Source organism: Anas acuta, chromosome Z (genome assembly GCF_963932015.1).
Source record: "Anas acuta chromosome Z, bAnaAcu1.1, whole genome shotgun sequence".
In the NCBI taxonomy this organism is placed as follows: Eukaryota; Metazoa; Chordata; class Aves; order Anseriformes; family Anatidae; genus Anas; species Anas acuta.
This window is the reverse complement of record NC_089017.1, coordinates 60,921,906-60,943,488: the sequence shown is the minus strand read 5'-3', so window position 1 is coordinate 60,943,488 and position 21,583 is coordinate 60,921,906. Positions and strand designations below refer to the sequence as shown.

The following is a 21,583-nucleotide window of genomic DNA, read 5'->3' as shown; positions in this document are numbered from 1 at the left end:
CTGCCAATGAAAACCCAAATATCAGTCCCTAAACCACAAGATTAATTAACGTAAAACCTCCAGGGGGGGAGGCATCTTTTTACTTATAAGTCATATATCAACAATTCAGTATTTGTGAACAAGTAAGGCCTTGATTAGCTCTCTCAGTTCTCTCCAGGTGGCTGTTACCTTCCTCAAGTATCAATGTGCTGCTGCCTACAGCTCTCATTGCCTACCAGACTGCTGTTAAATTAGTTCTGTGAGTACCTTTATCACTGTTGCCTAAAACCTTTATTAATTTTGCTTCTTCTGTTCCATACCTACTGATTCACTAAAGTATAAATAAAACATCAGGGATCTGAAGTAGTCCTGCTACACACACCACCACTATGCACTGCAGCAGCAGAATGATGTGTCCTAGGGATAGATGAAGATCAAAGTACCTGGTGAATGAAGAGCTAGCAAAGGGAGGCAGAAATATCCTTCAATCTACCATTCATTCCATCTATCTCTGCAAAGCTAAACAAGCCATCATTGTAGTACAGGAGTATTTGTCCTTATTTCATCATAATCAAATAACACTCCAATTCACCAGTCAGAAGACTCTCTTCATAAGAATGTAAAAAATGGCAATAAAGGAACTGGAAGAAAATCAATTTTTTGTCTCTGATAACCAAAAGAAGCTATCATCAGTCAAGGAAAAGTCATTCAACCATTCCAACCAGTGTCATATCATTATTTCAGAATTACCTTTCTATCAAATAAACACATTTTCTTACTAGCAGAGAAAAGTTGGAGCTTTCCAATCTAAAAAACAATCTATGTTTACAAAAAGATAAAATATAAAATTCAAAGCTGAAAATAATTGTTTGTGAACAGAAGCTTAAAAATGGTTAAGGAAAACTACCATTAGAATAGGTTTCATTTGTTTAGAATTTTCTTCTTAAAAATGTCTGTATTTAAATAGTTTATATAAAGCTCATTACCATATCACTTAGTTTCCATTTTCTGGTTTGAAAGTGGACAGTTACTCTTAACTTTGTTCTTCTTAGTGTCCCAATAGTGATTTGCAATTCTTTGCTTATTCATTATTAGAGTATTGAAGTACAGAAGTAGAAATAGGATTGGAGGAGTTGATTGGCTTTCAGGTTGTTTTTTATTGTTTGTTTTTTTCTTTTACTTTAATGGAATCCATGGTATATTTTGTTAACATAGCATTGTCCTTCTACAGTGAACAGACTGTTCTAACAAATACAAATATTTATTAAAGCTCACAGATATAATTCTTCCCTTTTTTTCCAAGAATTGCTAAGACAAATAGCAAATTATATTTGATTTTTGCTGTTCAATAAAGACTATTCTACAAAACAAATATTAAAATGAGCAAGTAAAAGCTAATTACTAGCATGAGATCAGTACATAAATTCATTAAATACACACAAGTTTTCTTTATAATGAAAGTTTTCTTAGCAATGAAAATTCTTCTGCTTCTGCAAAGAAGGAAGGCAGAGAAACGTATCAATCTACACAGATACTCTCTGCTGTGATTTAAGGCTTCTGTCCTGAGTTACACCCAGGTTTGGAAAAGTACAAAATGGCCTAAGCTCTGCTGGAGGTCACTCCAAGGACAATAAAAGACAAAGGTAAGAAAAATGTGCACACGAGTTTGTACACCTGCCTATGCCACTGACCATCAGATCCATAAGTGTAGGCATGAGAGAAGAAAGATGAGAAAATGGTTTTATTTATTTATTTAAATAAATATGTGCAAAGAAGGAAGAGAAGTAGAAATTATGCTATGCAAATAAGTTCTTCACATTTCCACTACTCCTGCTAGTTAGGATAGTGGGTTTGTATCTACTTTGTTTTTAAATTACTCTCATTATAAGCAATGGTACACTAACACTATTCAGAAAACAAGTATTTACCCCTCGACGTGAAATACTATATTCTCTTAAAATTCCTTCAAAAATTAATGGACCTATGCAAAGGTGGAAGTTGGGTGACAGGTTTCCTAACCTGGGATCTTAGAGAATCCTTACTACTGTGCATGGAGAGGTTCCTCTCTCTTCTGAAGCACCTCACATGTGTATCTGGCAGAATGCCCTCTGAATTGTAAGGACTGGAGTCACAGTCACAAATAATCACACATAATCAAAGAGCACAGGAAATGCTGCTTCCACCTTCCTCCATTACCATCTTGCCTGAATACAAGTCTAAATAGTCATTTGGTCACAGCTGGTGGTTTACTTCGCTGCACTGCAGACTTCCAAAGCCAATAAATAATGAAGCACGTGGAGAATGAAAGTCAAGTCAGCACTGATGTGCAGTAGGAGAAATACATTGCCTGTCTGGTTAGTTTAATGAGATATACCCCACAGTCCATTTCAAAAGGAACTGTAATGATAAGGCAAACTCAAGGATAAGCTACTGATACTAAATCTGTAAGGCTTATCTGCCTTCAAGACTTTTTGCATTTTGAGTAGACAGCTACAGCAAAGCGAACCTATCCTTTGGCAATCATGCCTCTGCCGTTCTGAGATCAAAAGAATCACCTGTAATCATCTAAAACATTTCCAAAGGTCTTTATATACCATGCTCTTAGCTTCTCAGTCTTTCTTTGTATTCATCTCCGATAAGCCAAGTTCCCTTGTATAGTCAGATAGTTATTTTTTTCCTCTAAGATAGATTGTCTTCACTTAAAGTGGTCCTCCACTACTAGTTTATCATATGAATTATCATAACTTGGATCACATTGCCTGGATCAGTTGTCACCATTAACATATACCAATAGTTACATATACCATATAACAAAAGTTGCATCCCATTTTAGTGGACAACTGTTGTGATAGCTGATAAATAAAAAGTGTAGACTGCTGTTCAGAAGGACACGGAAATAGTGCATGGAATCTAAAGAGAATGTGCAAACTTTTTCAAATACCTTCCACCATGAATAAGAAATTCAGCACAAATCAAATGCCAGTTCAAAGTTCTCTGGCACATTTTGAAACTTTTTTTCCAGCAAGTGACTTAATGTAAAATTAAGAACTTTTGAGAAAAGAACTAACACAAAAACAGTATTTTCACTGTAAGTAGCCAATTAAAAATCACAGCTTTCCTGTTTGGGGACCAAACACATCATGACTTCTGTTTTGTTTCTCTAGACACTTTTCTCTAATTTGGTCATTTACATTCTGCTGAAGTTGCTTCAGGCAAAGACTCTGCCTGCAGATTGAGCTACTGTAAGTAAACAGCTGGATCAGAAGAATACAGGTTCTGAATGACACAGTCTAATTTGTAAACACACTGCCTATCCAGATCCCTGTAACTGCAGTTCAGCTTCTAAAATACTTGTGATCCACCATCATACTCCATTGTTAACAGACAAGAAAACACCAACATAAATTTCCCTATTAGTTAAACCAAAAATTAAGGGTCTGTTCAATATTTGAAGGCACAGAACAGGCAAAAACATAGAATGCCCTGTACCATGTCCAGTATAGGACACACTATACCACCACCTAGGATCTTTGAAAAGCAAAAGTACCTTAAGCAAAAAACAATTCAAACTTCAAAGAAAGTTGCTGCTTTGGTGGTTCTCTCACGCACTCTTCTAAATCACACACACACACACACACACACACACACAGACACACACACAGACACACACCCACACAGCCCCCCCTGATGTTTTGAAGCTAACCCACAGTTTTCCATTGGCTAAATACTTAAGGTCACCACTAAGATGCATTGCATAACTTATATTTTTATAACAGAAGACTAACAGCAATGAAAGAGAACAGATATAAATAAAGCATATTCCTTCCTCTTGATTACAAGTGCCCCTGTGCCATACTGTATCAATACTCACTCTTGGAACAGTTTGTGCCAAGCCAAGGCAAGGTCCAATTCTAGTATGCCTATTCAAATTAGAAAAGATGTCTTGTGTGTAAGAAAACTGCAGAAGTCAGTTGTGATTTCAGAAGACACAATAATTCAGATGAAGTGACATTTCAATTATCTGGTTTAAAAGGCAAAATCATTATATCATGTTAAAAACATGGTTGTTTTCTCTTGTATGCCATTTGCTTCATTAAGATTCTAGACGAACTCTTAAAAATTACAAGAGCCTTACTCACCTCTGCTGGATGCTGAATTATATACAAGCAGGTGGAGACTTTTAGAGGATGTATGGGCAGGAATGGACACAAACACACCTTCTGAGGACGGCTACAAGACAAAAGGGAGCAGGAAAACAGTAAAATTAATCAGCGATTTATGTCAGATGGCATTAATATATTGTACAAATATATACTGTATCCAAAAAGGCACACTAAGAACTCCTCCTTATGACAGTGTACTAAAATACACTGTCATACACTACAATTAGGGTAGGTATACCCTACCCTAATATGTTATAGTCCTACCCTAATATAATATATTATTAATTATTAATAATATATAATATAATATAATATAATTATATTGGAATGGGCTGCCCAGGGAAGTGGTGGAGTCACCATCCCTGGAGGTCTTTAAAAGACATTTAGATGTTGAACTTAACAATATCATTTAGTGGAGGACTTGTTAGCGTTAGGTCAGAGGTTGGACTCGATGATCTTGAGGTTTCTTCCAACCTGGACAATTCTGTGATTCTGTGATAAACTTCTGTTCTGAGATTTCTACTGCTTCTAAAAATACATGTACAAGAAGGCAAGGTTTTCATTCAGATAGTTTCGAGAAGTGTTCAACCCCCTCCTGTGATTTGGTTAGGACTAAAACACTATAAAAACCTTTCCATCATCTTCAAGAGGAGCAACCATACCCCAGTTTTACAAATCTGTTACTGCATTTCATACCAACTTAGTGTTTTAACAATACTAGAATAGAATATATAATAATTATAATTGATAGACTATTTCTAATAGAGTATTTTAAAAGTATATACACAGGAAACTCCAAACATACTATATTTATAACCAGGTTCATTTTTTATAATTCCATCTATGCAGAAACATATAGTAGACAAGAAAAAAGAAAACTTATCAGGATAATTAAAGCCTGAAAAAAAAGAAAACAAAAAATATTTGATTTTTTTGTTGTTGTTGCACTGCAGCTGTTAAAATTACTAGTGGAACCATAAGAACACATAAATTAACCTAAATATTACTTGGCATTAAACTAATATGCTGGGTGGCCAAGAATAAACAGAAGCAAAGAATTAAGCTTAAAGATGAACAAGGAGTAACTGAAGTTGTTATGCACGCACACAGATGCACAACAGCTACTAGTGTATATCATTTAGTTACTTAAAAAATGATGGATTTCCTGAACTCTGAAGCAATAGTGAACCAGTATTTACCACCTAAAATCATACAGTGTCTGCTAACAAAGCTCTCCATGATTAATAAAATAAAGTAAGCTTGTATGTTGATCATTCATGAGACACAGTAATCAAACACTGCCGCAGATGTGATTTACTGAAGTTCTCAGGTTAGGCCCTGACCAAGTTTGTGTCCAGCCCCACTGACAGACACCGTAATGCTTGTTCATGAGAGCACGCACCCAGTCAAGCTCACTAAATGTTTTGGTGATCTAAACCAGCGTAACTGTTCCCTAGTCAATCTTAAAACAAAACATTAGTTCTTACCAGCAAATGGCAGCACTATAAAAAGGCAATAACAGTGGATAAATTGCTCTTTAACAGCTTGCAGGTTGTGTTAATTTAAGCCCCCTACTTCTAGCCCTAACTACTGCGACACAGAGATTATTTCCCTTCTCCACGGGGTACACAGTTAAAGGTTAGCTAACAACAATCTAAATCCAGTCTGGGGGCAGGGGAAGGAATTGGTACTCTTCAAAACAAGAACTGGAACAAGTATTTTAAAACATTTAGACTAAAAATCTCATGGCCAAAAAATTGACAAAACGGAAATTATTCTCATGCACTCCAGAAATAATGCTTCAGTGCCTTTTTTCTTTCTTCAACGCCTTTTAGTGCTGACATTTTTGTGTTGCTACTCCTCCATAAATACAGTATATTCTGTTCCATTATTTACAGGCCTTGAGCCTAAAATTAAGCATTCATTAACTTCGATATTCAGTGGGGTGTAACGAGGCCCTTCACTGTGAACCTACCAAAACCAGCCTCACTTCCAGGTCTGATGAATCTCTTATCAGTTCTCCAAAGCTATAACACTTTTTTTTTTTTTTTTTTTTTTCCAGTGCTGTAACACGGTCTTTTTTTTTCCAGTTTTTTTCTCTTCACGTGTAACTGATTTAAACAAAAATTTCTGAAAACAGTTTCCTCACAACCTGGAACCATCAAATACTCCCCCTGACTGTTTCTTGCCTGAGTCCCAAGTGTTAAATAGAAGCTCATCCTATTTTTGATCAACAAATTTACTGGGAACTCAAGTTTTGCACTCTGATTCCTTAGTTTCTTCCCATTATTACATGGCTGGTTTCATTAACAAGAGAAATTGTTAAAGTTCTCCCCATGATTGCATTTTCTACTAAGGAGAGATTAAGGCATGAAAATCTACTACATAAAGCTATTCCAAAACAGTCAACTGGTGACTTCGATTCAAAGAGCTGCATTGTTCACTAGCTTTTATAAGCAGACGGAAACAGTTTCTGATGATTTCTGACCTCGGGGTGTTTACTATAACAAAGTTGGCCAGATACAATTTACTTATTTTTAAGTCTCACTTTTGTATATGTTTTTTGTATTTTCCACACTGGCTTATATTTTTCATAGGTAGCTTTTTAGGCTTTGTTAATGTTACATAAAAAGTAAAGGAAATTACCTAAAAAGCAAGTATTTTTAAATTGTCACAGAATCAATTCTACCTATAATTTGATTTGTAGAGAGCAGAGCACACATTATTACAAATAGAATACTTTCCAATATAATTTAATTACTTACATATGTATATACATTACTTAACTTTAATAACCCAATTAGGTACCTAATTATGTTGAATAGGTACTTTTACAACCCCATCCTGGGGGCACAAGGACTTATTTTTGTACTTTCACTTTGATACCTAATGGTTATTGTGCTGAGACAAAAAACTTTATCCCTACATGAAACCTACATTATGAGACTAGAGCAGTCAGATAGGAAACACTTCCAAACAAGAGACGTCCTGTTCCACAGCCACAAAGGCTGCTTTTACTCTGAGAAAAGTCACCTAGAAAGAAAAGGCTTTTTGTATTTTTCTTTTGTTTAAAGTTTTTGGTACAGACTTGCCCTACATATGTTGCTGTAAAAGAAGAGTAGGGGCAGCACCAGGGAACTTATTTAATGACCCTAAGTTTTCATCCATTTCTGGAAATGAAAGCCATCTACACCAGACTCCAGGCAAGAACAGCAGTATTCAAAATATTATGGAAAAGCCTCGGGGTTGGGAGTAGGATTTGAAGGAGGACGATTTTTATAGTACTATTCACCTGTATGCAATTTCACTATTGCTCAAAGCTACTCAACAGGTTTCTACCCGTTTTTCAATACAGCATTTCTAGTTCAAAAACTCATGACAAAGCAACCAGTCACATTGGTGGGACTGAAAAATAACGCTGTCTTGCAGAAGTGCTTCATATATAGCCACATACTGAACGGACAGCCATGCACAGAACTCATAGCTTTCCTTTCATTCTTCACAACTAAATTGAAATGTTCAGATTCAGAATAACATTTAGTCGTTTTTTGTTTGTTTGTCTGTTTGTTTTCCAGCAGAACTGATTCAAGACAGTGGACTGTGCATTACTGCAGTGCCAGGTTTAGTGTGATTACTAGTTTGTGGGAAAAGATAGTCTAAAAGTGAAGAGGTGGCAGCCTGGAAAATAGCAAACTAATTCTGAAACTCTTTCCAAGAGTCCCTTTACAGTTTTCATACAAAATACAGATGTCCGTACCTGCATCAGGTCTATTGCCTTCCTACAACATGTCCACTGTATTTCTGAACACAGACACCATTCCAGGAAGGCAATTAAGTGCACTCTTACATCTACATTCAGAAAACTAAAGGTAAAGCAAGGATTTAGCCCACCATAAGCAAAGAAAAATGATGTTACATGTTTATGCTCAGCACTTGTAGGTTTTCTAAGGAAACATATAAAGAGGTTAAGTGTGCCAAACACATGTTACAGGAACAATGCTTGCAATATTAGAATGAAGAGGAAGCTGATGTTTTTGAACTAGAACTACTAACAATTGTGGCAGCATTTTCATCTTACAACGCATATTGCCAAGGTCAGGCCCCAGACTCTATTTTCAAAGAAACATGACTGGCCAAACAGAAATAGCTGCTTCAAGCTAATTAGATTTCTCTACTGTTTAGGTCAAAACACCAAGGGTTCCAAGGTCAAGATCCACCTGAAAAGTCTGGAGGGAAGCCACACAGTTACCATATGTTTGTTCTGTACTAATGTTTTAATACATGTTTTATACTAACACAAGTCCATTACACATATACGTTGAAAAAATATTCAAGAGTTTTATTATGTTATGTTGTAAGTTTAGCGTCATAAGCCCATAAATTGAATAAAATTTGAGAACAAACAATATTTTTGCTAGTTTTATGCTACAGGACAAACATACTAAAAATGGTTTTAAGACTATATTTTGCATCCTCCACCTTAACCACAACAGTTACAGAAGGATTTTAAAAGAGTAAGTGGATTAAGTTAAACATAGATGAAAACAAAATGATGCACTTGGAAGAAAACAATAGAAAACCCAGGGTCTAAGGTGTCCATTAAAATAGCATGACATTCAGGAGTAATAAACAGTTACAGTATAAGAAATAGTTATGTAAATATAAGAAACAGTTCTGTAAAAATGGCAGCCTATTAGTTCTCAGAAATGCCTATCAGATTTTAAGTGTTACTAGGAAAGACTGAAAGAATTAAACGGATGCATTGGTTTAATGTGGCAAGGTTTTGGTAGCAGGGGGCTGTAAGGCTGCACAGTCCTTTGTGAGTGGAGCCCAGAAGCTGCCCCATGGCAGATCAGAGCCAGCTCCAGCTGGTCCAAAAGGGACCTGCTGCTTGCTGGAGTCCAGCCAGTGAGTGACATTGCTTGGGCCTCTGGGAGAGCAAAGTTAAGGAAGGGAAAGAACTGCTGGGCAACAGCAGCTGGGAGAGAGGGGTGAGAAAATAGAGCAACAGCCCTGCAGCCCCCCAGGGGAGTGCAGCAGGAGGGCAGGAGGTGCTGCAGGCAGGCAGGCAGCAGCAGTTCCCCTGCGGGCTGTGCAGGGAGAGGCCCCTGGTGGAGCAGGCTGTCCCCCTGCAGCCCATGGGTCCCCCATGGAGCAGATCTCCACGCTGCAGCCCCCCCATGGGTGGAGGAGCCCCCGGTGGAGCAGGTGGATGTGGCCTGGAGGAGGCTGTGGCCCATGGAGAGCCCCCGCAGGAGCAGGCCCCGGGCCGGAGCTGCAGCCCGTGGAGAGGAGCCCACGCAGGAGCAGGGGTCTGGGGGGAGCTGCACCCACCCGTGGGGGATCCGTGCTGGAGCAGTTTGCTCCTGGGGGATGGATGGATGGACCCCGTGGGACGGAGCCTTGTGGGAGCAGTGCTTGAAGAGCTGCTGCCTGCAGGAAGCCCACGCAGGCTCAGTTGGGGAAGGACGGCATCCCTGGAAGGGACTCCATAGGGAGCAGGGGCAGAGTGACCGAGAAGGAGCAGTGGAGGCAAAGTTTTATAGACTGACTGCAACCCCATTGTCCATTCCCCAGCGCCACTCAGGGTTGGGCAGAAGAGGGCAGATGGGGGAGGGAAGGCGTTCTTAGTTTTAGTTTTCTCTGCCTAATCTGTTAGTAATAGGCAATAAATTTTGTAAATCTCCCTGCTCTGAATGTGTTTTGCCCATGATGATAATTGGAGAGTGATCTCCCTATCTCAAACCTTGAGCCCTCTTCCATAGTATTTTCTCTCCATTTGAGGAGGCAGAGTGAAAGAATGGCTGTGATGATGTTTAGCTGCACAGCAAGGTGAAACATTATTACGCCACTACATGAACCTCTGGTTTAGCCCCAACTTGTACTCTGAGCATTAAAGAAGTCTGAAGAAGCCAGGTTAAAAACAAACATGGGGAGGTAATTCTTTGTGTCAAGAGCCTCCAATCTCCTTGTTGACTGATGCTGCGGATACAGGAACTTTACATAGGTTCAGGGAAAACTGGAAGCATTCCTGTAATGAAAATCCATGAAATATGCAAACATCAGTAATGAATGTACATAGCTGCATCCAACTCAAAGTCCCCTGAGCTAAAGGCAGTTTAAGAAAGGAGAAAAGTGGCAACATATGCTTACCCTGTTCTTCCTTAGCTGTGAGGTACATACTCAAGACTGTATCTGCTCATGGTTGGAGGCATCATTCTAGGCATAATGGACCTTTGACAAACTCAATTTCTGACCATTCTTCTATTCTTAATCCTTCTGCACAATTTAAAGCAAAATATGCAATGCCAACAGCAGTGGCTTGGGATTACCTACCTGCAACTTTTTACTTTTTGCGTTTTATCTCTAAAATGTGTTTGTGCACAGTTCTGCATTTCCCTGGGCAAAATGTAACAACTCCGTCTGGGTAGCCTTCTGTAAGAGACAGGACTTAATGTTATCTTAAAGAGAAGTTGCAGGGTACATTGTATTTCTGCTTTCACTCTCCATATATACAGTGTGTGATCTGATGCAATTGCCAATATTCATGGCGGATAAAAAGCCACCCTGATTAAATGAGAAACTCTCTCTCGCGCGCACTGAGTGGAGGTGAAATAATTGATTACTTTGTCCTCTACATAGCCGAGACCCATCACCCACGTGTGAAATCCAGGGCAAGTGCAGCCTGCAGGAGCATCTGGTATTCCCATAATCTTTGCTGATAAAAAGCATGGATCCTGCACAAGCAGCCAAACTGCCATGGTCACCAGCTGAACTGTACATTAAAGACAGCTAGCGTGAAGTTTAGGCCTAAGTCTTCATAGTATGCCTGAGATTTCTGAAAACTTGCCCATCCCCTGATCCTAATAGATATGAATCTTATTTAAACTAGAAACTCTATAGCTGATGTTCCACATATACGAGCTCTATTGATCTGCTCTGTTAATTGAAGCTCACATATGCTTTTAAACTATGGTACAAGAGGGAAACTGTGAACTTTAATGCTGAAAAAGATAAATGAAGGAGTTCTCTGTATTCCTTTGCTTTATAATTGAACAGGATGTGCCAATGCATCTAATGCCACTGTTTCGGTTACTATTAGCTGCCCTTATTTTCTCAGTAGAAGTCTGTAGCAGGTAATGTGGCATGACTTCAAGCCACTACAAGATGTCTCTGTAACACTAACATGTAAATATTTCTTAAGCGAAGGCGATACTAGCAGTCCTTCAGTCTCATGCTTAGTTACTCTGGAGCACAAAAATAATCAAAGATAATCTCTACCACACCTTAGATTAAATTATGAAAATCATGTCCATCATGCTTTGTTATTTTGACTACCCTGCTTCCATTATTCCACTTTTAAATTGCCTATTACTATCTGTGGAATAATTGCTGGAGGTGACTTATTGAGGCTAAACGTTCATCCAAATCTTAAGAGAAGGTTCAACACTGAGGAAACTTCCAGAGTGAGATGTGGCAGATACGCAAGTAATCTGTTCCACGATAGTCCCTTTGGCAATATCGCCTGCAACCTTAGGTATTGGTGACATGAGGGGAGCTTGGGGAGCTTGGTGTGGTGACTGTAAGAGATAGAGTATGGAGGGTGGAGCAGAGTGAGGACACCACAGCCAAGCTCTGTGCTATCACTGCACGGATGGGTAACTGGATGGTACTATGGAACTGTTTTACTAGACTGAAAGTGTATTGCACTATTTGCACATTTGTGATTGTGATTAATGTGACTGGACATACAGCACCAAATTGGGCAAAACTCAGAATATAAGTCCAGCCAACCCCAGCCCCTCTGATACCTGAGGACAAGCTGGAACACAAAGGGGTTTAGGTCCTACCACATGGAGGTTTAGGTCCTACCAAACTTCCTTACCCTTTAATGCAACTCCATCCTCGTGACTGTTCAAACTAGCCTACTCAAGACTGACTCCCACAGACAAAAATCAAGAAGTAAAAATGTATCAGAAGCAAAATGTGATCAAAGCTTACAGGTTTTTTAGCTTCATCTTCCTAACTCCATGCCCACCAAGCTCTTCACTTGCTCTTCAGAATGAGTCTTAGAAAGCCATCTTTCTGAGAAGTGCTAGAGCTCTCATGGAAACACTGCTCCCATCAGCACCGTTTAGGTTTCTCTGTGCTTATTTTGCACATTCTTTACCCAAGAAAAACTTCCAAGCCTTAGTTTAACAGTGTTTCCTGAGAAAAGTCATGCTTCAGAGATTTTTCTGTCTTCACTACGTTCCTCCAACCGCTGTCAAAAGACTCACAACTCGCAGGCATACAAACAATTATAATTCTTAAAAACATTATAAAAGTCAACAGCCACATAAAGAAAAAACACAGAATCAGAAACAGTGGTGGAGAAAGTACTGGCATCAATCAACAAAGCACTTCCTGTTCCACTTGGTGAATTCATATAACACCAGCTTCCTGAAGGGAAAAAGGAAAAAAAAAAAAAGCAAAGTGCTGAGTTTTTGTTTCCCATGAAAAGTTAAAGGAAATAAAACAGGTGTATGGTTTTTAGTTGTTGGGTCTTTTGTTTGTTTTGCTTTAAAAGGTGTATTGATTTATTCAGTTAATTTAATAGAACATATCCCAGTTTCCTGAAAAAAAATTATTCACTTATATGGAGAAACATCTACTACAAATCACAGCAAAAATTGTTTATATTTTTAATTTTGAATATATAACTTAAAGGGCTATTAATTTATTATATCAAATATATTTAACTTTATTATTATTATAAATGTATTGTTACCAATATATTAATGTCTGTATTAATAAAATACAGCTTTCAAAGCTGGTTATCATATTTGCTGATTAACCAATTTGCATTACGGGAAAAGACATGCAAATACTACTTCTCCACCTCAGCTTCTCAACCTCTTCGTAAGTTCTGGAAATATTTAAAGAGTACAAGACTAATTATTCTGCTAACTTGCTGTACAAAAATGCATATAAAAAAGGTATTCTACCCAAAGAAAAGATCATGCACAACAGGAAAAAAACATGTATTTCTATATTACCAGCCAACATACAGCAACTGCATTACAAACAATCTGAGCCAGTAATAAATTAACTCATCCAATCAGAAATTTGGAATACTTGTTCTTATAACAAGTTCTTATAACACAAAAAAGCTCTATCGCTACAGCAGGAGGGAGCTGATAAGTCATTTGATGTCTTTACATTTTGTGAGAGATCATTTTCAGATATATAGGACATATGACCTCTGCTAATGAGGTAGAGGCATTCTATGTTACAATGGCTCCATGAAAACACCTATTAATGGCAGCTTCCATTGTTCCAGAGTGCCTGGCAGAAACACAGAGGTGTCCTCCTAGAAGCGATGCATGATCAGACTGGATCTATCTGAACCTCCAATATTTCTACTGTGTGTTTGAAAACTGTTCCATCTGGTTCCAGGAAATGACACTACCGCACTACATTTTAGATTCATTAAAACATACCAGAGTAAGCTTAGCTTGCTGTATCAGAAGAGATTCCCACACAACATCCTTGTGTCCAAATTGGAGAGACATGGACTTGATGGATGGACCACTCAGAGGATAAGAATTGTCTGGACAGTTGCACTCAAAGAGTTGTGGTTAGTGGCTCAACCTCATGAGGTTCAACAAGGCCAAGTGCAAGGTCCTGCACCTGGGCCAGGACAATCCCAGGACAAATACAGGCTGGGGGCAGAATGGATTGAGAGCAGCCCTGAGGAGAAAGGCTTCAGGGTGTTGTTTGATGAGAAGCTCAACATGAGTCAACAACATGTGCTTGCAGCCCAGAAAGCCAACCGTATCTTGGGCTACATCAAAGAGGCATGACCAGGAGGTTGAGGGAAGCGATTCTCCACTCTGCTCTAACGAGACCCCACACGGAGCACTGCATTCAGCTCTGAGACCCCAACATAACAGGACCTGACACAGAGGAGGGCCACAGAGATGATCAGAGGGCTGGAGTACCTCTCCTATGAAGACATGCTGAAAGAGTTGGGGTTGTCCAGCCTGGAGAAGAGAATGCTCTGGCGAGACGTTATAGCAGCCATCCAGTATCTAAAAGGGGCCTACGGAAAAGACTGGGAGGGATTTTTTACAAGGAATTGTGGTGACAGGACAACGGGTAATGGCTTTAAACTGAAAGAGGGTAGGTTTAGATTAGATATGAGGAAGAAATTCTTCACTCTGAGGGTGGTGAGGCACTAGACCAGGTTGCTGAAAGAAGCTGTGGGTGCCCCACCCTTGGAAGTGCTCAAGGCCAGGCTGGATGGGACTTTGAATAACCCGGTCTAGTGGGGTTGGAACTGGATGTTTTTTAGGATCCCTTCCAGCCGAAACCATTCTATATTTCAGGATAGTACCATGAATCGTAAGGGGTAATTCCAATACAACTTAAGCATGTGAGCAACCTATTAAATATGCACTGCCATTGTATTTGATAAATTAGTTTCCAGACGAGTTTTCTGATACTTCTTACAAGTCGACACAATATAGTATCTGTTCTTGCCACAAAACACTACAAACACACCAAGCTTTGACAAGGAATGAAGAGGCATGATACACTACAGAGGCACCTAAAAAGCAATACAATAATTTACACAAAAAGTGCCTTTACGCCAACCTTCAGTACCTTTCAGTATTCCATCACCGAAACTACTGCAGGCAGGGGATTTCTCTCCCAGAGAAAGAAATGGGATATGGTCAGAGATAATTTAAAGACGAGAAAAGAGGTACAGCAACAGAGACAACACACATGCTACTTGTGAGCAGCAAAAAGATCACAGCACTATTTCCAAGCATTGGGCTTCCCCTGGAACCAGTTGCCAGCAGTTCTCCTATTCCTAAGCACTGTGGTGAGAAGACACATCCCACTTTCCTTCTCTGTTTTTCAATCTCAGCAACACGGGCTACAAATCTCCCTACAAAAACACAGAATGTGTTTTCCATTATATTCAACTGAAATTTCTCAATCAATTTGAAAACTGTTCACATCTTACAAATTTGAAATGCTCCTTGACTTTTGCCCAGGGCAGAGGACTTCAGAAAACCTAAACAAAGAATAAAGCAGTTGAGAGAAGCATGAAACAATACCAACACATACTAAGTTCAAAAGGAAACACCTACTTGTATCTGTTTCATGAATAGTTCCATTATACATCTTATCACACAATCATGGAAACAAATGATTCATGACAGGAAAAAAGCTATCCATCATGAAGAGCTATTTAAGCATGAAGATATGCTTTTTGGTTCAGAAAACCCCAGAACCACTATTCCTATCAGCCAGGAAACATCACTCTACAGTTGCCCTGTATTTATCCTCATCCCCAGGCACCTGTTTTTCTCCACCGTTCAACTCTCCACCACATGAAGCTTGGGTCTGACCCATTCATTGTCAGTATGATTTGCTGGCACAGATACATATTTAAAAGAAAATAGTTGTAGGGCCATGCACAAGCAGCTCTCAGATCTTTCAGTCTTCATCAGCATGACTATGTATTGTACTGTTACTGAATAACAACATCAGCAAGCTGTTGAGCCACAGATAGAAAAAAAAAAAAAAAAGTGAGGCAATAGACCACGTCCAGCTCCTACACACCAGCAAAGAAAATAACATTCAGTAAAGTAAGTGTTCAGGACAAGAGCACAGACTATACTTTTACACAGGAGCATAGTCCTATTTTACTATTTACTTTCAGAGCAACCCAATACATTTTAGGAGCCATGTCCTTAGCTCCCACCGAAGAAGAAGCAACAAAATATATCTAAGAAAAGCAAAATCATCCAAACTATCTTCAAAGCATGTTTTAGAGAAGCTGTTCTGTTAGTGCTGAATTTGATCTTGGTGTTTTCTGCTATTGGCACCCAAAAGGGATTTATATCACCAATTCATTTCCTTTTTAGCACCAAACACCCATCAGTGTGTAATGATTTTCAGTCAAAGCTCAGCTAGACTGGATTTGAAGAACTAAAGCAAAACATTTGAAAAGCATTGCTTACAAAGATTACAAGGTGTCATTCTTCCTAGATTTAAGACCAGAATTGGACAAGTAAAGGCAGCTCTCTGGAGATGAGGGATATAAGCAGTCACTTATGTCATGACAAGCTCGGAGTTCTGCTTAAGGACAACATTCGGGTCTTTCGGAAAACAACACCAGCTACTGTGTTTCTTGAAACAATAGGCAAATAAGTAAATGTGTTTGTGTGCGCGTGAGTATTTCTCCCCAGGAAAAAAAAAAAAAAAGGATTTGTATAAATATGTGAAATTAGTAAAGAAATAACCTTTCAGGTATTTGGTAGTTTATGCATCATTCCAGGCTTCCCTTCTGTTTTGCATTATCATAGTTTTCATATTAGTCTTGAACACTAAGTAAACTGTAAAACAGACTTTATTTATTTTTAAATTTGAAAAGACACTTGATCCTACAGAATTGACTCTTAAGGGTGAAGTGGGTTTTATGAATAAATTTATAACACAGTGACAAGCAATTACATTAGAAGCATTTTAAATTAATTTGGACCCTCACTCCAGGCTTTGGCATTATAATAGAATGGGTTATCCAACAAATTTATTAAATTCATTAGTACAGCATTTGTATGAATGCTAAACATCGAGTGTTCTTTCACATCATAGAATCATAGAATCATAGAATATCCTGAGTTGGAAGGGACCCTTAAGGATCATCAAGTCCAACTCTTGACACCGCACAGGTCTACCCAAGTTCAGACCATGTGACTAAGTGCACAGTCCAATCTCTTCTTAAATTCAGTCAGGCTCGGTGCAGTGACCACTTCCCTGGGGAGCCTGTTCCAGTGTGCAACCACCCTCTCTGTGAAGAACCCCTTCCTGATGTCCAGCCTAAACTTCCCCTGCCTCAGCTTAACTCCATTCCCGCGGGTCCTGTCGCTGGTGTTAATGGAGAAAAGGTCTCCTGCCTCTCGACACCCCCTTACGAGGAAGTTGTAGACTGCGATGAGGTCTCCCCTCAGCCTCCTCTTCTCCAGGCTGAACAGGCCCAGTGCCCTCAGCCGTTCCTCGTACGTCTTCCCCTCCAGGCCTTTCACCATCTTCGTAGCCCTCCTCTGGACACTCTCCAACAGTTTCATGTCCTTATATTCTCATATTCTCATGCTAAAGCGATATAGACAACAATGAATATATTTCATATAACAGAAACATGGACAAGGTCCACACCACCTGTATGAAAGACTTTGAACTCTGCAGTCTGCTAATGTGACCATTTTCCAAGGCAAATAGCCTTTTTGCCTGACCAACTGTATCATAAATACAGGACAAACAACTAAGTTCAAGTTTTTTTAGCCCATGATTTTCATGACAGCTTTATAAAGCTAAACTGAACATATTAAAAACAACAAATATCTTCCAGTGCTATAACAGAAAAAAGATACTAAGAAGCAAAGAACAAAACACCCACCATGGATATCTCCTTAACCTATTATATGGAAGCAGACCTTGGCAGGCAGCTTTCCTTACAAATAACTGAGATTAACAAATCAATAGAACACCCTTGCAACTATTTCAACCGTATATATTAAAGTTGGCTGTGGTTTCCACAATAACTAATAGGAGTAAATAAAAAAATAGCATTTAGCTTATGCAGCACTGGACTCATTACAGAGAGGCCAGAAAAGCCAAAACCTAATGAGCCTGAAATTGCTGACATTTTCATGCATCTTGGCTCTACAGTCTGGCAAAATAGCTGGCATTCTGACAAGCTTGATGCCAGACAGTTAGCAGAGCCTTAAATTTATTGAATGAGGTGAAGCACTAAGGGCATTTAAACTGAGCAGTTGAGACATTAAGATTAGGAAGTTAAACTGAAGGTTTACACTGCCAGCCATATAATTCCAAATTTGCCTCCTAAGTTTAGAGGCTGCCACTGACGAGCAAAATTCTGTAACCAAAAAAAGCACAGAATTTCCCTGGAAACAGAGGATCTCACTAACCCAAGGGGGAAAAAAAATCTGACAGTATAAAATCAGGATCTTACTTCACCCATTTGTACATATGCAGAGAACAAACTAGTTAACAGCATAAAGTAAAAACAGAAGTATATTTTAAAGAGCATATCAAGTTCCTAAATTAATGCTTCCTAAGTTAAATGAAGTTTGTGGATATCATTAGCCACGGATTTTTTTTTGCGAGACTACAGAAGTACGTGTTTGAATGTTTGTTTCCAGCTGAAGAGTTTTCTTTCCACAAATGCTTGTTACTATTTCAGCCTTTGAAACAATAATTAAAAAATGAGAAATTGTGCTATTGGCCTGAAGTGATAAAGCTGGGTCCAGCCACGGCTTATTTAAATTAACATGTAGCTTATTTCAAAGTTGGTTAAGAAATGCCTACATCTGAAAATGCTAAATGCTGCAGCAAACTATTTGCAATGTAAGAACGCAAAATGTTTATAAAAATGTTCTCAGAGTTTCTTGAAGTTTCCATCTCAAACCTTCTTTAATTTATGTCTGTTGACAGATAAAGAATCTGATCTACTCCTCTTCCTAAAGGTGCACACATGGAAAAGAAGAAAAGTCATGAGCAGCCATTTCACTGGAAGTGGTGTTGTTGCCTTTTCTGCTTACCTGCAACACGATATACTGGGCAGGTCTGCCTTAACCTGGCTGGAAATATCTCCATTATCTTACTTTCTTCACTAGTACTGAAAATAAAAAGCTTAAAGTGATCTTAAAGACGTGGGCTGGAGCAGGTCAAGAAGCCATTGAGCTATAAAACAGCACAGAGAAACGAAGTTGTTCGTAACACTGAAAGCACCTGCTGTGTGGCTTCTCCACCAAACACTACCAAGCCCAAACCTGACTCAGGTGGACCCGCCACCCCATACCAGGCACCCGTGGATCCCGACGCCCACTGATGCACCTGCAACACCCTCTGCCGCTCCACTTTCAGCAGGCTTCAAAACAAAGAATTTCATCCAATAATAAATTCTGTTTAACGCCAAGGAATGGCATGTTAGTGAGCATTAATACATTCACAAGCAAGATTATTTTTAGATGTATTTCAGTTCCTGTTTTAAGTTAGCAACAAATAATAGCTATGTAAATTTAAATTGCAGCTGACACAATTACTCTTAAATTTTGTTATGTTTTTATATAGATTTGGAAGACAATCCAGTCCAGTGCATTGCTAACACCTGCAGCTCCACACACAGGAACTTACAAACTGATGTATTAGAAAAACCTTAATGCAGACCAAGGGAGGTTTGCGTCTGCCTCCCCCTCAGCCTGCAGAGCAGAAGGCAAAAGTTCCTCCCTAGTGAGGGAAGCCACCAGACACAGCACACACAGCTGACTCTGCTGGCACCAAGCTGTCGTGCTAATCCAGAAAGGGACCAAAAATGTATTACACGTGACTCTTGGGCAGCTGTACAGCAGATGAACCCCTCTGACCAGCCAGGATGAGCGGGCCAGGTCACTCTTCAGCCTCAGGCCTTGCTGGCCCCCCATGTACCTGCCCAAACTGAGGCCCCTCACCGCAGCACGAGGCCCTCACACTTTGGAGCTGACCAGCCCTTCTCCCTCTCTCCCTCCCAGTTTGGCATCTTGGAGCAAGGGAGCACAGGCTCTCCTGCACCCTGTGTGGAAGAGGGCAGCTGGAGAAAGGGAAGGATGACAACACTGCCCTAATAAGCTCATGACAGGAAATTTCAGCTGCCTCCAGTGGTCCAAAACGCACCTGAAGCTGAGTAAAGCTGGTCTAAAAGTAGAAGTGAAAATGCTAACCAGCTTAATCCGCTGATGCTTTGTTGTTGGATTTTATTTTTTTTTAATTTAAAAAGGATAATTGCAGCTTGCCAGTAAGGAAAACCTTGCAAGAATCTACACAAGAATAAATACTTCTAGCACTAAGTTTCCAAGACTTTTATGAAGATTTTTCAGTTTTGTTTTGAAGTTAGTTTTTCTAGGTTACATCCACAACATTCTCTTGTACCAAAAAAAACACAGACCACGTAATTAATACAACTGACTTTTCTCAGTAACTTTATCTCCACATAAGTAATAGCTCTTAACATTTGAAATTTAGGCCTACCTATGCAACATTACCTTACTTAATACATTACTTTAAGGACAGTCTATTGCCATGTATACTGTCTGCTAATAGCAAACCATGTCCAAATCTTAGCTTGAAACAAAGCAGATGAGAAAGTGAAAAATTAGAAGCTCAGTCTTGCACCAAGCGAACTCAGAAGTGAATTCTACCATTCATTTTAAATGAAAGCAGGCTCAGAACCCACACATCTTTCAGAAGTAAGTTAAAAGGAGAGCTAAGTTTTTGTTTCTCCCAATCCGTGCCACAATGCCCTTACCAATCTCTTAGAGCTATGAATTATTATTTTTTTCCTTTCACAAACAACAAAAAAGCAATGAAACAAAAGTAATTTATTGCTATACTCTCTTTTGGTTAAACTGATGAATCCACAACAGAAAGCGTATTCCAATCCATATTTAGCATGAACATAAAAGTGGATGCCTTCTAAAAAGCAGAACACATTCACATTAAAATGAAAATCCACCATTCACCGCAGTTTATCTTCAACTGAAAGCAAAATAAACCAACCAACCACATAAAAAAAAACAGTTAACAGAGCTTTATATGATGAATAAACAATGCTAGGAAATGGTTAAATATTAAACAACTTTCAATTAATTCTAGTGAACTATTCACTTCTGTCATAGGTGGTAGAAGAATGGAGTTTTGTTTAGAGCTATATTCAAGTTCTCTGACTATAAATTATAAACCGTATGAAAAAGGCAGTATGCAAGCAGATTAATGTCCTGTTTGGCAGACTTTCTGATACCTCGTAGCTCTACAAGTACATAAATGCTATACTACACTCTAGTGTCCTTTTTCTAAATAGCAGGCACTTCTGTTGCACATTCTTTCACTTTGATTTTGATTTAGCAATCTTCCACATAAATCTTATCAAATAGAAGCTGATTTCATGGTGTAATACAATAAATAATGTATTTTAAAATAATAAACCTGTTATTCAACAGTTATTAGATTTCATTAAAATGTTGATTTTTACTTATTATACGACATTTTTATGTATATATCTAGACATCAAGTTAATTAAGTTACTCTAAAGATTTTGGCAATACTTTAAGATGTTGCTTTTAAAGTATACAACCAATTAAGCACACATGCTTTTAAATGCTGGATATAGCAGTCCCCCAACAAATCCATTAACTAATGGAACCACATTAACTTGTACCTAATGAGAACTCAGGGCACCCTGCTAACAGCATTCCTGAGGAAAAGCTCCTTACAATAATACCTCCTTTCAAATAAGAAAGTCCAATGCAGAAATGAACCTTTCTTGTGCAACTTGAAAATACAACTTGTGTAACTAACATTCTGTATTTAGCAAGCATTCTCATAAAAGT

General features: G+C 38.9%; 1 protein-coding gene across 3 annotated transcripts in view; it reads right to left on the bottom strand.

Annotated features, from left to right (window-relative positions):
• The window catches only part of DTWD2 (DTW domain containing 2), a 106,263-nt gene that overhangs the window by 72,271 nt on the left and 12,409 nt on the right, over positions 1-21,583 (bottom strand). For 2 of the 3 annotated variants that reach the window (XM_068667207.1, XM_068667205.1), the window contains exons 2-3: positions 10,479-10,577; positions 4,119-4,209 (exon numbers count right to left, since the gene is read on the bottom strand). In XM_068667207.1, coding sequence (XP_068523308.1) covers positions 4,119-4,209; positions 10,479-10,577 — 190 coding nt within the window. The remainder of the gene's footprint in view (positions 1-4,118; positions 4,210-10,478; positions 10,578-21,583) is intronic. The other variant, XM_068667206.1, reaches the window with a different exon arrangement.